The 20,938-nt window shown below is 36.2% G+C and overlaps 1 protein-coding gene across 1 annotated transcript in view; it reads right to left on the bottom strand.

The window, feature by feature from the left end:
* Nucleotides 1-20,938, bottom strand: part of LOC145690557 (F-box/WD repeat-containing protein 4) — a 54,501-nt gene that overhangs the window by 25,504 nt on the left and 8,059 nt on the right. Inside the window, exons 4-6 of the mRNA XM_081765563.1 lie at nucleotides 16,661-16,799; nucleotides 8,989-9,149; nucleotides 2,592-2,720 (exon numbers count right to left, since the gene is read on the bottom strand). Of these exons, the coding sequence (XP_081621689.1) occupies nucleotides 2,592-2,720; nucleotides 8,989-9,149; nucleotides 16,661-16,799 (429 nt within the window). The remainder of the gene's footprint in view (nucleotides 1-2,591; nucleotides 2,721-8,988; nucleotides 9,150-16,660; nucleotides 16,800-20,938) is intronic.

The raw sequence follows: 20,938 nt of genomic DNA, 5'->3' as shown, positions 1-20,938 counted from the left end.
AGAATTTTGAAGAGAAGGGAAAAGATAGTTTTAAGTTAGTAGTTTTTGATACACTCAAGTTGACGACTGTCTGTCTAAGTTTGCGTAATTTAATAAATATATTAAAAGAGATTAGTCTTGGCAGCCATGTGTGCGTATTAACATTTTATCATAGTTTCGTAGTGAAACATCTCACAAGTTCAAAGATTCATCACTGATCTGGACTTATATTATTGTTGAAACAGTGATTTGTGGAAGTTTTACACGCATTGTTAAGTCCTTTTCACGCACAAAAGACTACAGATCTTGGACCTCTACTATTATCCAGGACAGCTACTTCAAACATCTGGGTGGTTGCTGTCAATGGAGTAAGAGAAGTATAAGTACAAACATTTATGCTGTTTAATGCTAAAATTTTCCACCACTAATGCTAAAGAAAAGAATTCAAACGCGAGTGTACTGGGTAGAGAAGATTTATTTAAATCATAGTAACTCTAGGACAAGACTATGCACTTAATTCTCATAACAATAAAATATCTGCTAACTCCAACTGAATACTGAGTCATGTTAAGAATGTAATATCTGTTACTCTGCCAATTTCCGTATTATTTGCGTTCAATTTATATTCATATTTTTCTAAAGAAAACTGATTTATGTAATTATGAGAATTTACTATATGTTGTTTATTTTATACGTATTAATTCATCTAAATGTAGCTCTGAGATGTAATTTTAATCTATAGACGTGGGGGTTTAAAGATAAATAGATTAGACTGAGAACCGGGTTCAGTATCACTGTTTCTAGTATTAATTATACCATAAGTGTTTTAAACTCATGTTCCACCCTTAATTTCTCGTATTATACATGAGTCAACTGTAAAGAAAAAAATAATAATCATAATTATCGTCAGCGGTAATTTCGATGAATACGATGATGATTTCGATTACATATCCGTTGAGGTTGAGCAATACTGCCGATCTGAATAATTTTTATCTTATCCACATGGAAACTATCGTCTTGGAGAAGTAGAAATATGATAAAAATTCAGAAGATGTAAACCAAAGAGCACCACTTTGGCATTCAGGCAGAACTATGCGTGCTAGTTACTAAGGACTTCCATGAAAGATATCATTCACATCTTCTACCTACTGTACATCTCCAATTTAAACAATCCCTTGCATACGATCCAGTTTAAAGGTTTCATTGATAACGATTCACTCGCATCATGTTCCAATGGTATTCAAACAGAGACCAAATTAGCTGTTTCCATCTTCTCTAGAAAAGTTTCTTTGCCATCAAGCTCATTCCAAATGTGCAACTTTGATCTGTTCTTAACATTATTTCTTCTAGATATACCCATCCGAAACATGCAATTATTTCGCAATATCTTATTCAAATGTGTTTGCATTTGTTGAACTTCCACTGACTTCTAGTCGAAACCAAGTTGACATAGCTGAAACCAAGTTAGGAACGAAACACGGGAGACTCTATGCAGAAATTTGCTCATCCTTTTCCCATTTATGGAAAAACGAAGTAATCAGTCCTTTAAGTCGACCACCAGCATATAACGAATAAAATAGCAATATTTCTATACCTAACTATCGTATGAGTTGAAGTCATGCAGGAAAGAAGACAGTGGATCTGAGAAACGAAAATACATGATTGCAGTATTATTTTTCGTTCTCTTGTTTTAATGAAAATGTTATTTTTAAAATACGACAGATTTCGACACAGTGATACATTAAAAATACAAATTTAACACTTTTTTTTTTTTTTTTTTTTTTTTAAAGTTTCATTGTACGTAAAACTACATGAAAAATACAATAAGCAGTATATTGTTTTAACAAAAGAGTTTTGTTTCCATGAAAATGTATTTAATCATGCTTCGTTCGCAATTACGATTGCAGAGAACATGTTAAAAATACAGGGCTGTTACAAATAACACAATAGGTTCTAAAACACTAGAATTCCGATGCTCTGGGGACTACGTTTTTGCGCTAATCACGTAACAAAAGTGCATCTCTCAAACGATCATGTTCGTACATGCAGAGCTCCTTATCATGACAACATGGCAACATGACCTTAGTTTGCAAGATTCCAATTTGCAACTGAAAGCGTTTTGTGTTTAGAATATAGAAAGTATTTGTTCGCTGTTCTAGTGCAGCATGCATTCTGAAGATAGTAAAATCAAAATGGCCAGACCACCAAAGCATTCTGCGATGTTATAGACAATTCAAGAGCACAGGTTGCTTTGATGACTGTCAACGGGCCATGTTATAATGTGCACTGATCGACACACCAGACTGTCGTTTAAACATACGCCATGTAACAAGAAGATAAACCGAGTATTTAAAATATGAATGGGACACAGATTCTTATTAGCATCGTTCAGTATATTACGAATCAAACGAACGCATCAAACGAATACGTGATCAAACGTATTTCTTAAAAATGTGATGAATTATTTGCAATAAACCTGCTCTATACACCATGCAAGATTAACAAGAACAGAGACAACTGGTTTCGTTCATTTTTTACATGCCCTTCACCTATTCTTTATATGTCATGGTACTGATTACAGAAAATATTTTCCAGATAATTAATGCTATTACCTTGTATCCCATAATCGAATGTAGGTGTCATATCCGCATGAGAGCAATACATGTGGCGTTTCCCAGTGAAGATCTAGAATCCCTGCTCCATCTCGATAGCCTCTTCCTAGACAGCCAATTTCTTGTCCTCTGAAAATGAATAATAATAATAATAATAATAATAATAATAATAATAATAATAATAATAATAATAATAATAATAATAATAATAATAATAATAATAATATAGCATTCCATGTCAAATCAACACGATTTTCAAACCAATTCTACCTTACCTTGCCAGGTTTTGATGAAATTTGGTCCAGGTTTTGGTACCACTCGAAAATGACAGATATTTCAGGTTGATATGTGAACTGGTTTCAAAATTACAGGCCCCTAAAGTTTTCAAAATTAATAAAAAATTACGTGAGTGACTTTTGTTCAATTGGCATTTGCAGCTGCCCTAAAGGACCTAGCGCGTTAGTTAAGGTGTCACTTTAAAGCTTATGAAAAGAGCTTTCAGATGGTATATAACACTGTAGCGAAAAATTAAAAACCTTGAATTATATTTTTTCAAAAAGCCATACTTTGAAAATCTTCATAAAAACAATATTCGAACTGTTATGAATGTATCCTTGAAGTTTTATCTGAGATTAGCATGGGATCATTTGTTGCAAGAGTTCACTTCCAAAAGTGGAGTCGAATATCGCTTTAAATTAGGTTCTTGTAAAATGGATGGAAATAACAATTTTGTGGCATAGGATGGCGCGCAAAGCTATCACTGAACTAGTGAGCAAGCCACTGTTTATCCATATAGTCAGTAACGACCCTAGAGGAGGGCATTCCCTGTGACTAGATCTGCCCCGCATACATGTGTTTATTGTACGTTAAATAATATAAAACTATCCTTTTGGGTGTGTGAAAAAAATAGCAGCTCCCCAAATATTTTCTTTGCCCTCATCGCCCCCCAGGATATTAAAGCTAGCGTTGTCACTTTGTAGTGTATTATAAGGGGAAAACGAAACAGAGCATATCAGTTATGTTGTTATTTTGGAGTGTCTCGTACAGTATGGCTGGGTGCTGCTTCGTGCAAAAACTTGTTCTTGAGAAACCGGTTTAGATTAGGCGGTTTAGACGGATCTAGTGCTCATTGGAAGAACAAAAGAACCTTTTTAAACTTATGTTTACATAAAGCTGATTTTGACATAGAGGTTGAATGTCATTTTGCTACAACAGCTCATGGAAAGGGGCCTCGTAATGGGGCCCCAGTAAGTCTGTAGCATTCATATAATAATTCAATTCTTTACCACGGCAGCTTTTTGACTGGGCTTCACTTTTACTTGTCCACTTTGTCAATCCACTTTTTACATGTTCTGGGGGTCAGATGTTATCTGGAATCGTGCAATGTATATTTGTAAAGTGAACCATCTGACTCCAACAGCCGACTATACACCTTGCCTGACACAGATATAGTGACAACCGAAAAAGCCTTTCAAGTTCACACCAAACTAAGTTGTAAGCAGTATCCAGAAAAGACTTGAACTTTCAAGTATGGTCAGTTTTTTTTTTTTTTTTTTTTTTTTTTTTTTAAAATGAAGAAACTAATTAACGTGTTGAAGCTTTTCAAAATCCGGTCTTCTGACAAAATCAAATTCAAAATTTAGATTTTTCGAAGAAAATATTTTAAAACAAATTCTGTAGTGTTGTATATCATTTGAAAACCCTTTTCTTAAGCTTTAAAAATGACTAGCACCCTAAGTCAGCCGCAAATACCACAATCGAACAAAATCACTCACCCAATGTTGATAAATTTTGAAAACTTTGGGAGCCTGTACGAGGGTTGCTATATATATTTCTGGCCTAGGCAACACTAAGTGTTGCCAGGTGCAATCTGACATTTCCATTGGAAAGTTTGACATTTTGTAGCATAAATGTACTCAGAACTTTTTGACTTACGACAATTTTTTTTTCTTTTACAGGTACTTGAAGAAATCAACTTGGCAAAAAAATGGAATTAACTCGTGAACATTTTCGTGCGATCATTTTTCACAACTTTCGACGTGGATTATCACGACAAGAGTGCATCGATGAACTTAAATCTTTGTATGGCGACGAAGCACCATCCTATAGCACTGTGAAAAACTGGTACAACGAATTCAATCGTGGCCGACGCTCGCTCAAAGACGAATTCCGTGAAGGTCGTCCAAAAACAGCCGTTGTGCCAGAAAACATCGATGCCGTACGTGAACTGATAATGCAAGACCGTCATGTGACTTACCGTGAGATAGAGGCATGCCTAGGCATTTCTTCCACCAGCATACATTCGATATTGCATGAACACCTGGCCGTAAAAAAGGTTTGTTCTCGTTGGATCCCGCACAATTTGACAATCGCTCAAAAGAAAGCTCGTGTGGATTGGTGTAAAGAAATGCTGAAAAAATACGATCGCGGTGCTTCAAAAGACGTTTATAAGATCGTCACAGGTGACGAATCATGGATCTATGCGTATGAGCCCGAAACAAAACAGCAATCGACCGTGTGGGTCTTCCAAGACGAGCCAAATCCAACGAAAGTTGTTCGTGGAAGAAGCACTTCGAAGCAAATGGTCGCCTGTTTCTTCGGCATAACTGGTCATGTGGCGACTGTTCCGCTTGAGCAACGTAGGACGGTCAATTCTGAGTGGTACACCACCATTTGTTTGCCTGAAGTCTTCGGAGAAATTCGAAAAATGAACAAGAGAAGACGAATCATTGTGCACCATGACAATGCGAGCTCTCACACATCGGCTCAAACCAGCGCATTTTTGACCGGCCAAAACGTCGAAGTGATGGGTCATCCGCCGTACAGCCCTGACTTGGCACCCAATGACTTCTTTTTATTCCCACACATCAAGAAAAAAATGCGTGGTCAACGATTTTCGTCGCCAGAAAATGCTGTTGAAGCATTCAAAAACCATGTTTTGGAGGTGTCTCAATCGGAGTGGAAAAAGTGCTTCGAAAATTGGTTTGAGCGCATGCAAAAGTGTATAAATCTTGATGGAGAATATTTTGAAAAACAATAAAACCATTTTCGTTGATAAATATTCGTATTTTCATTATTAGGCCAGAAATATATATAGCAGCCCTCGTAATTTCGAACAGTTTACAAATCAACTTGGGCTTTCCGCTTGTTTCATACATTGATGTTAGTGGTTCGAATATAAAATATCACTGCAATCTGTACAGTTCGATTTGAAACTATGTGTGATTTGACATGGAAGGGTCAACAGTATTAATTTTTTGGGTCTTTTTTTCTCAACGATCTACAAGTGACGTTTTATATGTAGAAACGGAATTAATCTAAATATGCAGAAACATGGCCTCAGATATTTTTACCCCACCGAGACACTACGTAAAAGAAAACACCGTCAACGTTAATATGACTTTATTATATCCGAATTTTGATGCGGTAAATCGCCTGGTGAATGACTTTGAGGACCAGAAGTTACTTTTTCCTCTATTTTATTTATTTATTTTCACATTTATATATACATAAATAACTATGGCATTTTCATATATGATGTATCTTGAATCCAGGAATACAATTAAGAAAACTTATCCTATATTAAGAATAACAATCATCATCATACAATCAGACTACAATTTATCGTTATAGTTTTAACTACATTTTCGAATTTGTTTAAGTAGTACAATTTTAAGGCATTTTTTTTAAAAATATTATACTACGTACCTTCCGGCCTGTAGCCAAGGAAGTGTCAAAGGGATCCCTAAACATATCTGCACATTCTGAAGTTTTCAAGCTAGTTTCATATAGTTTATAGTAAATATTGTCCTTATTGTAAAGCAGACTCTACTCTCTATATTTTCAATTAAGCTACGGCTTTGACAAAATTGCAATAATCAAGTTTAGACGAAGTGCGTAATTGTCATGCAATGTTTAATTTTAACCAATCAACTAGAATTTGAACTATGTGGAGTTTTAAAACTTTAATACTCCTCGATTCTCTGTGTGTGTGTGTGTGGGGGGGGGGGGTGTTAAGAACGCGAAGCAAATGATGCTTGAGATGAACACACCATTTGACACCCTGATCTCTCTCTCTTATTTATTTATTTATTTATTTTTAACACGCGTTAAATGTTCCTTTTTAATGCTGTGGTAATATGGAGTAACAAACTAAAATTCAACGTAGAATCTGAATCACATGCTTCGTCATCGCGAATCGAACTAAGGATTTTTGATGAGGTTATTGTACATTAGAATGTAAACGTTCTTGAACCTGAAAGCTAAATCTAGTTAAATATCTTTCTTTGAAAATTTATTTCCTTGAGCGGTCTATGTGATTTACATTGAAAGTTGCAACTACCAGATGAGTTACGCTGTCCAAAAGCAGCTGCAGGGTCAACCACCGGATGGACTGCAACTATATTTGGTAAAAGTGCGTCTCAGTGACATTTTCTTTCCGGATGTTCAGAATTATGTATTCTCCTTGCAAGATCGCATATCTACGTTCTACAACATAGTTCTAATGAAAACGCAACTATCTTCTTAGTAGTTAACACTACAGCTGTTTCTGGACAACACAACTTTTAAGAAATAATAATAAAAGTTCTTTTTTAATATGGTTTCTGATGACATATTTTAAGTGATGCTAACTAAATGATTAACCCTCTCGTTTTATTGTTTGTAGTGATGACACTGTGTTCGTAGGTTTTCAAGGGGTACTTCAGTTTTATTGCACACTTTCATTCCATGAATTCTTCCATCATTCACTTGCCTTAATCCTCCGTCTCCCTTAGACTAAAGGGCATAATCGTGGGACGTTGAACTGAAATATTTCATTTTCATTTCTCTCGTTTTATTATTGTACACATGCTTACTACGTGACCATGGTATTTGTAAAATCCGCCCTTTTTTGAGTAAAGCTTACACATTTTTCTCGGTGTTCCCTGGGCAACTCACTCAATACCATCAGTTATAGTGCTACTTGGTAATAAGCTGGGTTAATATATATATACGTTTATTTAATGTAAACATTTATATGTTTTTAACAATTAAAGAAGGATGTAATCGTCGAAGTTTATCGTACAATTAACAACTAAACGTTTAATTCTAGATTTAAGATTATAATAGAATCTTCAAAGAAGTGCATTTTTTGAAGTGAGCAAGATTTCTTTAAATTTGTCAAAAATTGTAAGTTTTCTAAAAAATCTTCTGCATAAGTTCTTCAGACTTTCAAAAGAATAGGATCTAATGCAAGGAATTTATATTACCATATTAATATGCTTTCTGACATTGTTTACCGTGCACACGAAATAGTGCAAGCTAAAATTATAAAAAGTGCGATGAGTTCCCCAAATTTGATGAGGAAGGTGTCAGGAGGGAATACCCAAACAACACTGTTAACAGTACATTAAATAATAAACGCAGCAAATAAAACAATACGTTTATAAATTATTACTTTTGCTATTACAGTAATGTATTAAGAAACCAACACACATACATATATTCGACAAGTTCAATTATAAGGGAAAATTCCAAAACGGAATATGAACTAACACGAGTACATTAATATTGATCTTCTGGTACTTCAAAATTAGAAATACCAGGACAGTATTAGCATCAGAGATAAGATGTGCTCCTTGTGTAACAAGTACGTCCACTGAAAGTAACGTAATATTTAAAACAACTTATGATCTAGTAATTAGCACCGAATGGAAAGGTTAATTTTTTAAATGTATTTTTTTTACTCCCTTCACTATGCAAAGCACAGAAAACTAAGCTAAAGATCGCTACGTTGCTGCCACTTTTCAAAGCGCCAGTTACTTCAAACAAAATGAGTCACTTAGCTTTCACAATAATTTATTGTCACTAATGGTCTGTCTCCTTTAGTTAGAAAGAACAATCGTGGAACGTAAAACTTATAAAAGATTCCATTTTCTCATTTATAATCGAAGAAACAGTTTGTTTTCTAACTGCTTTTATATGCTCAAAACGATTTTCTGTATTATTTGTTTTAAATTTTTAAACCTGTTTATTAACATAACTATTTCTGACGAACAAATTCAATTAAAAAACCAATGTCAATAGACATCGAACAACGCGATTTCTTGGAACGAACTAACCGTCTTATGCAAGGTATTTCTGTAAATACAACGTAACTTACTGTCTTCAGTATTTTTTTTACAACCACACAAAACTATTAAATGAAAAAATGATACAATCATCCAGGATTACTACAAAATTCTACAAATTGCTTTACTAATCTAGAAAATAATGTACTTAATATTATGTAAATAAACGAATTCAATTTAGATACATATTTAATAGGACTGAATAATAATACTTATACGGATAAAAAGCAATGTTATATATTAATAAATTGAAAGTTTGAATACAAGAGAAAAACAATACACTTTACCGTTGTAGGTCGTATAGATGTAAGGGTGCAACTCTACGATGGCCAGCAGAACCGCAACACAGCAAGTCACCTTCAGGTTCAACGGCTACAGACCATACTCTGTCGCCAATATTAAGGGTATAGCACGGTTCACAGTTATTATTTTCAAGAATATTCCATACCTTAAATATCAACAAATAAACAAATAATTTGAAATTTATTTGAAATAGAATTGTAATAGAATAATAATTTGAAAAAGAATCTTACATTACAACACTCATATTATAAATTTCTTAAATTCAGTATTTTGATTATAACCGTGAGCCTTATCCACTAAAGAAAACCCTCAGGTGAGTACTAGTGGATTTTCAATGCTGCCATGTGTGTTATTTTCTCTTTTCTATGTATCTAAATGCGAAAGTCGTAATTTGTCAAAATATCCTTGGTCTACGTTTTATTTTGAATATATTAATAAAAGTGGATTTGAATACTTCCCTTTTGACGACCATCTTTAGTTATGTCTGCCAAGGTTTTTACAAAACTTGAAGAATACCAAGTAAACGTTAATATCATTCTACTTACAGGTTTTTGTAATTCCTGAATCTTTAAATTTCCAAGCTTTCGACTCTCCCTGGAGTCTTAGTCACGGAAGTTAAAAACAGGAAGAAAAAGAACAGAAACATCAAGAAATAAAAAGGAACGAAGTTACCAAGGAAAAAAAAACTGTGAAAAACACTTTGTCAAGTACGTTAGCAATCTGCAAATGTTTTTGAAGTAGACTAAAATATAGCGGAGTCAGTTTGTTTACCTTTTATGTTTCTGTTGGAAGGTTGCCAAAGCATGTTATTTTTATTATCATGCCAATGCTGTGAAAATTTTGTGATAACCGCCTCCCATTCGTCACTTAGCCATCCCCTGTCTAAGTTTAATTTTTGTTTTCTTAAATGAATAAATAATTTTTCAAAAAACAGTCTCTCTACTTCATTTCTAGCTCCAGACTTCCTCTTGCCTGTTTTCTCTTCTCTGCTAGTTTAATGCATTCCTGGTCAAACCATGATTTGTTCCTACGTATTTCCGCGTGTTCCAATTTTTCTTTTCCTGAAATTTTAATGCTATCTCTAATTTCAATCTAAGTATTCTCAACACTAGTGCACTCCGAATCTTCTAAAGCCGAGAATCTATTCGAAACTTCAATCTGGTATTACTCTCTTTCCTGGCTCTCTCCTAATTTCTTTAAATTAAATTTCTCCGTTTTAGACATTGAATATTTCCTTTATTCAACGATAATCTCTCTCTTATTATCGCTGCTACCAGGTAGTGATCAGTGTCACAATCAGCCCCTCTAAACGACCGGACATCAATTATGCTAGATTGTCTTCTTCTATCTACTAAAACGTCATCAATTTGATTATGTGTTTTTTCCGTCTGGTGAGGTCCACGTGTATTTATGAATTTTGTACTCTTCACGATAAGGTTTGTGGATGTTGCAAAGCTCACGAGTCTAACACCGTTATCAAGACTACGTTACACTGTACACTATTCATAGAAGCTTCAGAGCTTCTCGATGAACATATAACCTATATGCTTTAGATTTCGTATATACTTTCTGTTCTAATCTATTTACATTACTTAAACGACAATACAATATTTGCTGAAACTACACTAATTACATTATTACACGTCAAATCTCCAGCGTAATTCCAATACGATAAAGAGGTTGATTCATTTATATTAGCCGAAGTCAATGTGCAACTAAACAGCGCAAGCTGTGAGACTACCACGAGGCAAGCAACAGCATCTCATTAGTCACGCAGTAGAGCAGTGTGGTCGACCGTAGTCTGATGCCGCCGAGCTGAACAGATTCTGGGAGAGTTCATTGTGGTCCTTTTCAATGCTAAGTTCACGGCGTCACGCATCGTACAAATTGTCAAGTGCGAAATTTTCGTGTAGGTCGCGCCACTGTGAACCAACCGTACCATACAGAAATATGTGACATAGAGTCCTGGCCTCACCAAACCGACGCGAGTAGCCAGAAACCGGCTTCCCGTGAAGAGAAACCCGCCACTAGCGTGTGATGGACAGCAATGCCGCCCATCGCAGGCGACAATCAATCGCGCCAATTACAAGGATTTACGCCTCTCAGTCGTTCGCAAGCGCAGTATGCGCACCTTGAAACCGTGTTATGAAAAAGGAACTGCAGGAGTCTGTATGAATGTTATCTCGTGGGTGATCGGTGAAGTTTGTTGTTAATCTTCATGAGGCGTGGATTTACCTCGCACTATGGTAAAGCTAGTACCATTACATATAGACCTGTTATCGCCAAGGACCGAAGCACGTTCTCCCGCGAGTAAACCTAGTTTCCCAAAAGGGTTCATGATTATGGCTGGTTTCTCGTACAGGAGCGAACTGCGTTCCGAAAGGTGGAGCAAAACGTCAATATCAACTGCGTACTAACATATTCATGTCTGAAATATATCAGCATACCAGCATTGTACGGACAAGACGTGAGGTTGAAGACAAGATATCTCTGGAATTCTATGGAACAAGAAACTAAAATTTCGGTAATTCCCTTCTCTAACATCGCAATTAAAGAAACCAGATGACAACCCAATGGATTATTATACTTTCGAACTCAAGCGGCTTGTCCCATCGTCGAGTCTGCACAGTCTACGGCCTATGGAAAGCCTGTAGAAAAGAGTACGATGCAATACCTATGATCAAGCTACAACGTAATCTGCAATGGAAAATCCGATCTCGGGTAATAGTCAGCAGAGGTGGTCTGCAGATCGAACACAACCAGTGATGGAAACATAGCATTTCCTAGGCAAGTGGCACACTCAAATTCGACTCGATATAAATTAATCAACCTCTGTACCTGCCAATTCAGATTTCAATGAAAATTTGTGTATTTACCCAACAAAGACACAAGTATACACAAACATTTCTTATCTACGCCTAACAGTTTTTAAGAAACAGACTTAAGCTGCAAGATCTTGTCAGGTCCCTTACAAAACCACATACTACGAGGAAAGTACAAAAATCACTCTCACTTGAAATAGACGCGCCAGAACTATGAAATTTTACACAATTAAAAGCTAGTGTCTCTGTAACAGCAAAAGTTAAAAAGTCTTTGTCACATGGCTGAAAATAGGCAGTTACTCAACTTTATGTACTATTTACAAATATGGACGCGAGAACATTCCTTCACTCATCATTTTACATTGAATTATTAAAACCCAATTCATACTGGAACACTTTTTATGAAAAGCGGATATTCTCGCATGATTGTCTATCTCTGCCGCCAGAATTATCTTATTTTAATGAAATACTCCTTGTTTTATTAGTTTCTATTGACTCGAAAATGTTGTCAACTAACTTTTAAGTAAGTTGGCTCATGTAACAGGAGACATTTGGAAATGAGGGAAATTTGTGAAATGCCCCAAGAGAAATCCCTTTCACTAGATTTTGGCCCCAGACGCTACAAAGGCTAAGTAAACATGGATTTTAGATTGCCTTTTAAAGATACTCTGTTATCATCTACAAGTCTAGAAAGTTTCATGAACATCAAATGAATTAGTCATAAAAAATATATATACTCAAGAAAAAAAAGGAAAGTATTTTCATTTCGAAATATTATATCGCAGGTAAAAACACTGCTTTCGATCCTTAAGTGTTTTTAAGACAAACGCCATATGAGAAACTTTTTTTTTTAAATTTTATTTAATTTAATTTTCCTCTAAACAGAAAAACTCATGCTTATAACATATTTTCATATATACAAGGCGTAACAAAAGCATTAACTGCTACCTTTAAAAAAAAAAAAAAAAAAAAAAAAAAAAAAAAAAAAAAAAAATCATTTCGACTAAACAATACTGTATTTTTCTTATTTATCTTATGTAATCGTAAAGGCAACTAGTAAAAGTGTTTTACAGATGTATACTTATGAAACTACAACAATGATATTTTTCTATGAGCCTGATCAACGGGAGTTGGCAAAGAGAAAGTTTTATTGAAAAAAACTTCGTGTTTTAGTTTGTGGTTTTGTCTCTGACAAGGGTTTCAAGTGCCTGAATGCCAAGCTATGTGTTTTCCGCAATGAAGATCGATATTCTGACTAACAGAAATTTGAGAACATTCGAAAAGAACAAAATCTAATACTGAGCATCCTAGTGTCTCATCTGCTATAAAAGTCATACCGCATGAACTTCAACTCCCAAGCCTTAGTCCACATTCAAAGATAGAAGAATTTTCTCCAGCAGAACAAACAATAAACGAATTACTCTGAATATCTACGTCCTTTAATAGAAACTATAGCCCAAAAATTTGAAAGATGCCCCTGGTCATAGACTGGATGATTTAGTGAGAGATTTGAATCTTACTATGCATCAAGCTGAGGTGCTTGCATGCTAATGCAGGAACTGACCCACAAATAAAATCCTTTTTCAGATACAAGGATTGTTTCATGCAGGATTGTGAAAAACTCAGGCTTTAAAAACCCTGCCCACTGGATTTTATTGGGCGAAATTGGGTTTTATTAAATTGTATATACATAAAAGTCATGTTTCTATTTGAAATACATGCCATTAAGGTTCTACTGTACACATTTGGAGTGAAACTATGGAATTCCCTTGTAGCACAAAGGGAAGTCCGTGATGACCTATCCGCGTGTTGTGGGATACACTTCGCACTTGACACTAAGCTTATATTTCTAGAAAGGAAGAAGTAGACAATTTTGGTAACAAAATAAGAGTAACAAAGAGGTGAGTAATTCTATATAATATAGAATAAGAACAAAATCCCCTATTACAGTCAGAATTCAAGGGCCAGTCATAATAACTGGAGATCTTTTAACTTCTCTCAAAACATGCCACGTAAATTTTAGGACAGTACCTCAAGTCAGGAGCTAGAAATGAAAGAAAGCGTCTTTATTCATGGGTCCTTTGTTTCTTCCAACGAAAGAAAACTATGCAATGTATAGGTGACAAGAGCTGTTTTTGCGCCTAATCACGTGGCACTGATTACATTTTCAACACTTCTCTTAGGTTCGTAGGCGTCAAAAACTTACATACGCACTCACGTCATATATGTTCATTTGAGTGAGACGGGTGAATGTACATTTATATTTTACAAAGTATTTCTCGTGCTTTTTATTGAATAAAAAACTATGTATATTTCTTCTACGAACGACGGTATTACAGGAGGAAGTGGCAAAATTTTGAGCGATAATGAAATTGCAGAACTGATGAATGACTCTGACTCAGACGGTTATGAGTTAGATATCAATGAATAGTAATGACATTGATTATTCTGTGCTCAGTGGCGTATCCGGGAGTGAACAAGATAATAACTCTGTTTCAAGTGAACCTGAGGTTGCGCCGGGAAAGAAAAAACGCGTCGTTCCTATTTGAAGGCAGATTTTGATGTAGCTTGGAGAGATTAAATTCCCTCCAAAAATGCAAAACCCTTGTTTAGTGGTGTCCCGGGAATTAACCAAAATGCTGGGCTATCTACAGATTATTCCTCACATAAAGTGTTTCAGCTGTTTTTACTGATGAAGTTTTATAATAAAAAAAAAAGTTGAGTTAATTTTAACGTCCCATTCGGCATCGAGGCTATATGAGACGTGGACCTACTGATTAACGTGTAATCCAAACCACATGAGCTCCCACCGGGAATAGTAGAAAAAGAAATGAATCAATATGCAAAGCAGCAGATTGAATAAAAGAAAAATTACTAAAACAAAAATCTTTGTTTTCTAAGTGAAAACGTGTTACTTCAATTGAAAACAAGAAACTTTTTACACTAACTATTCACATGTGCTTTGTGCGGAAGCCAGCTTTACGCGATTTTTACAAATCAACTACGCAAGAGCTATCAGTATGTATGTCAAATGGTGGAAAAAGTTCTTTTTCTGCTGTTTGACTTATCACATGTCAATGCTAACATACTGTACAGGAAGAAAGCAGGAAAACATATCGCACTTCGAACTTTTTATGCGAAAGTAGTAGAAAAACTGCTGCACTCAGGGGGCACTGAAGTATAAGGATTATCCCAGTTTTAAGCCAGTTTAGCAAGGCTGATAGCAAGAGACCATTACCCATCCAGGGCTCCCCCAATATCCGCAAATTCAAATAGAGTAGGACAAAGCGGATGCAAAGTGCGTAGCATCCACAAGGTGAAAGGAAGTTTTTAATAAAATATTAGCGTTTAGTGTCTGATATATGAAGTTGGTCTTTGCGTGGGAAAGTGCTTCGAAATGTACAACACTAAAGAGAAGTACTTTGACTTCTAGATCTGAAAACAGATTTTCTGTGAAGTGTAAACTCAATATTAAATATCAACTAAGATTGTATCATTATCATAAACTTTGTGAGTGTATTTGTTTCTGTGCAAGTGTATTTTGTACTGTGTGCAGTAAGTGAAAAAAAAAAAAAAAAAACTGACAAAAAGCAACGAATTTTTGAGGACCATCATATGCAAATCCAAATAAGGTAAACAGTTTGTTTTCTTAATTGTAAACAATTGGTACATTTACTGTACATACTGTTAATTTCTAAGAAATTGGTTAAAAATTTGCGGAGATATGCAATTTTAAAAATACCTCTAAAAAGTGCCGGACAGTGTACGTAACAAGTTTAAATACCCCGCCGAGCTGAGAGTTACACGCAAGGAAAATGTGGCAACGTAGCACTCCGTACAAACTGCGATAGCGAAGGGTGCATAGCAGAAAAAAACATAATGTCATATTTGTCATTGTTTATCTTTCGAAACACTTTGGTTGAAAAAGTTATTTTAAGAACTTTCTAAAAGTTTTTTCAGATTAATAATACACCGCAGCAATTCAGAGATAATCATGTCTCACTTTTTACTGAATAACAAGAAAGTTACTAAGTGTTGAGTAATAAAATTTTCAGAACTTCCAGGCAATAGATGCACCTACATATCGTGCACAGGATATTATTTCACATGATCTCGTTTCCGAGATATAGTCCTATAAACATTAATCTATCAATAAAGTACGATAAAATACGCACTTTTTCATTAATTTCTTTTCTTTTTTTTTTTTTCCTCACTACACACTACAAAGAAAATTTGTGTCTTAAGTATTGAAAAGTGAACATTCCAACAATTCCAACGAGGTACAATAATGCAATATAAGCTTTGAGTGAACGTCACGGCAGCACCGCGAAGTCAGGGGCCTATCTTTTTGAAATGGATAGTAAGTGTGCACTGAGAAACACGACTGAAAACACTAATTACGATCTCATTAAGGTTATCATTTCAATTCAAATTTTGAAGTATATTTTTGGAACTAAGCTTTTTATGTGGGATTTAAATAAAAAAATAAAAAATTTTTTTTGGGTTGGAGAAAATTCCAAAAACCCTGGTTCCATGTTTCCATTATATAATCATCTTGAACTATATTTTTTGTACAGAAGATGTACATATACTCATGGCAAAACTTTTAAAATGACTGTTCTTAGTTTTCTGATCGGATGTTTCAATGCTCACAAATCTAAGATTTAAACCTTTTACTTCTCATAAACCATTTCACTTACAGAAAACTTTTACACATGTTCGTACCTTAATCGTGTTAACAAATACACGAAGTTTGACTGAAATCTGAAATGGTGGGTGTCTTAGAATTTATACCTAGAATGGATCATTTCCTGTTTTGTTACCAGTTACTAACCTTTACTGTTTTGTCCCTAGATCCAGACACCAGCATCTGTCCGTTATAATCAACAGCGTTCACATCAGATGTATGGCTAAAGCGTTTACAAAATAAGAACTGACCAATATGTGAAGACCAGCCACATATGGCACCATCCCTTTAAAATGAAAACAGAAACGAAATTACAGTAGAATTTCAGAAAAGCACAAAAAAGGCAAGTTGTCTATTAAACTACAAAAAAATCACATTATAAATAATCACAAGTAATATTTAAACTTGTCCACGTTGTATTAAGTGATACAACGAAAGCCACGTATCAAATATAATAAATAATAGAAATAACCACTGAAGTGACAACCCTTGATAGATCTGAGCCGCTCCGATGCCATCTGTTAGGAACCTACGAATATGTGGTCAGCACGTTACGTCGCCTCATCCCTTATTTAACAAGCGCATCAGGAGCTTTCTGGATCTAGTGGCCGCCGAAAACTGAGATGCTCCGGTCGGGAATCGAGTTCGGGACCACGTGGACGAGTTGTTAGTTGTTATAATAATAATAATAATAATAAATTCATTGGCTCAATAGTCCACAAAAAAAAAAAAAAAATATATATGTATATATATATATATATATATATATATATATATATATATATATATATATATATATATATATATATATACACTGATACTAAAGACGGTGATGACATTGAATAAAATTATGGAATGAAGCGGGACAAAACGGGACTTCGAGAAAATCGCGCACACTGCGAGCCCACAAAAGATCATAGCTAGCAAGACGCCTTTTGGTCGAGTGTTGTGCTTTCTGAGTATATCGGTTTCCCCATCTTTTACTTTACGTAAACAATAACAAATCTCATCAGTAAACCTCTATCCAGGAGACGGTTATAACGATTGCCACTAAAACCTCATTACTTCATAACAGCATCTTTTAATGTACACAAATAGCCTAAAATTTTAGAAAAATTTCGCCGATTAGTAAAGTATAGTGAAGTACATAATATAGTGAATGTCAATTATATAGATTTAAGCTTTTTCTGAGTCTGTCAGAGATCCGTATTATTATAATCATTCCTCTATTACTAAATTTGGTTAATAACTGCGAATAGAGAATTTCCTAAAAAAAAAGGTGGTGAACATTTCTGGAACAGAATGGTACATTTAGTTTCACACAAATATCGAAAATAAATGTTCTATTTGTGTACCAATCAGTTTAATATGGGATTTATTATTTGTTTTATTTATTTACGGAGGTGGAGCTCCACCGGTTTAGGAATCCTACCACAGAAGACCCAATTCTACAAACTCGAGTATTCAGGATTGTGTGTTTTCCTTTGAACCACGTCTTTCGGATTAGCCAAATGGCTAGCACATAGTTTTTTGTTCAGTAATATCGGATTTGATCCCCGTGAGAGTACATGTAGTTCGGGTTCGGATCTTGTGTTTAACTTATATTCACTTTAATATAATCATACAATTCTTTCACTTACCTACAAGCATTTCATAATATACAACATCTGACAGTAAAGTTCGGCGAATGATCCCGTAAGCAGACAGTAAATACAATATGAACGAAACTTACCTTACTGTTCTTTGAAGTAGTCCCCCCTTTCCGCAGCTATGCAATGCTGAGCGCGGTTGTATATTCCTGGGAACTTTTTGAGAAGTCTTCTTTCGGGATGGTGCTCAGAAGAATCGTCACATTTCGTTGGATGTCTGGAATATCGTCAAATCTCTTTCCTTTCAATGCGAGTTTGAGGCGAGGGAATAGGAAAAAGTCGGATGGATTCAGATCTAGAGAGTATGGTGGATGGTCAATTTGCACCACCCCCTTTTGGGCCAGGAATTGTCTGACGATATTGGCTATGTGAGGGCGAGCATTGTCATGAACCACAAACCATGAACCTTGTTCTGAGTACTGGGGTTGTGCCCTTTGTACACGTTTCATGAAACGTCTCAAAATTTCAAAGTACGAAGCAGCATTCTCAGGTAGAAATTCCTTGTGGATTATACCATTACTGTCAAAGAAGTGATTAGTATCGTTTTATCGTATGAGTTTTCTGCTTTGACATTTCTCCGACGAGATGATGCAGGAGAACGCCATTCCATGCTTTGGCGTTTTCTTTCCGGATCGTACCTCACACACCAGGATTCATCCTCAGCATAATGCAGTTCAAGAAATTTGCATAGCGATAAAATCTTGTGAGGCAAGAACACGTGCATGTTTCTGCTCATCAGTCAAGTAATGTGGCACAAGCAGACAACACGTTTTCCTTTTCCTTAAGTCGTTGGTGAGGATAAATCTCGCAGATTCACGGCTAATGTTCAATTTTTCAGCATTCATTCACACAGTTAACCAGCGTTCGTTCGTGATTAATGTCCTCAACTTTTCAATGATTTCGTCTGTGCGAGAGCTTGACGGCCTTCCGCTACGGGGGTTAACAGAAACACTATCCCACCCTTCTCGAACATGGCCGAACCACTCGTAAATACACTTCAAGGACACTGCCTGATCTTCATAAACCTGTACCAGCATATCATTGGTTTCTTTCGGTGCCTTGCCAAGCTTAAAACAAAACTTCAAATTGATCCTTTGTTCGTTCATTTTACTGTTATCAGTTTGGAATCGGACTCACTAACACCCACTTGGTATAACGCGTCTCACACAGACCACAGTTGATTCACAACTGAACACCGGTGGGTCCGCAGTGGCGGAACCTGTCGCTACTCGTGTGCAGTGTTTCGTTCCGCAAGTTTTGTCAAGTCGAGCACAGCTACTTCATTCACCGAACTTTATTGTCAGAGTTGTTTAACTCCGCCATGGCCGGTCCCAAGCCCGTGCTGAGAAAGGGGGAGGACCCCCCTGTTCCTAACCGGGCTGGCATCTGGTTCCGGGCACGGAGGTAGCACGGGGGAGATAGGGCGACCCTGTTGCCAGACTCGCTGCCGGTACCTTAACTGCCATATGACAGCGTGTGGGGTCAACAACCTACCAGCGGAGGTGAGGCTTCGGCTATCCTCCGAAATGGGCAACTAACTCGTGCCATTGGATCCGGGAGAGTACGCGTGACCCTATCACGTCCTCAGTGGGGTAGGAAGTCTTTGGCTGCCGCCCCTACAGGCGGAGGTCAGCCCTCGGGTATCCCCCAAAATGGGCAACTAAGCCGTGCCCTTGGGTGCGGGTGATAAGGCTGCGTGGGACCCGAACACGCTAAAAAGAGTGGGTAGCTAAGAAGAGTGGATGTGTCCAAGAGTGTGGGCGGATCCAGCGCCCTACCGGGAGGATGATGTAGATACTGCCCTCAAAGAGACTGTAATGCGTTCTCTTGGGTCCGGAATGGGATACTTAGTATCCTAACGCATAATCATACCTCACAAGCGCTGAGGAAGTGGGTCACTCCTTCGTCCCAGGCTTGCACATTCACGGTGTCCACTCTCAAAGCGTTTTGAAATTCCCGGCTAATTCCCGGTTTTCCCGGCTCTACTAGATAAACTCCCAGTTATAACGGGCACTAAAAGACGAATATTTTATGAAAGAGGCGGAAAGATTATTATTAGTTCCAACCCGAACAATATAAAATTATACTATCGAAATAAATTATATTTTCTTACCTGTTTTCGTTACTTCCCCATAAGTCCACTGATTTTTTCTTCTAGAAGAGCAGTTTCTTTTTTTCCTCAGCAATTACCTTTGCTTTTTTAGCTTCCAAATTCCAGTCTTTCTTGCGTTACACGTTTTCTCTCTCTTTCCTTTTTTCCTTTTCTCTCAAATCCTTCGCCTTTTTCTTCAAATGTTCAGTATATCGAGCATGTGTATTTCTGGCCGCATGTATCATAACTTTGCTGATTTTAATTGATTCCAATCCACCTAATGCACTCACACCATCATACACTTGTCTCATGACAATAAGGCTCTCCTGTTTGATTCTCAAAAATGCATTCAGAATTCACAGAAAATCCTCTCTCTACTTATGCATTTCTGTGTGACAGTATCAAAATACATTGTACAAAATCACTGAGTTCTCGTACACTGTCCTCACTGAATACGCTAAGAAGTTCAACATAAAATGCATCCAGACGCTTCTCCTTTCTTTTAAACGTTTTGCAGTGATTAATAGATTCAGGTGACGAAAATACCTTCCGATATTGTCCCATAATTTTACCTGCTTTGCTTCCCGTAAACCATCGTTTAGCTACCATCTCCTCCAAAGATAATGTCAAACGCTCCTCAGCTAGTGTCAGGTTGTGACCAAAAGTACAGGAAAAAGAAATGAA

This window comes from Thermobia domestica, chromosome 1 (assembly GCF_964235325.1).
Source record: "Thermobia domestica chromosome 1, izTheDome1.hap1.1, whole genome shotgun sequence".
Lineage (NCBI taxonomy): Eukaryota > Metazoa > Arthropoda > Insecta > Zygentoma > Lepismatidae > Thermobia > Thermobia domestica.
Note: the sequence above shows the minus strand (reverse complement) of the source record. Positions and strands in the feature narration are given on the sequence as shown.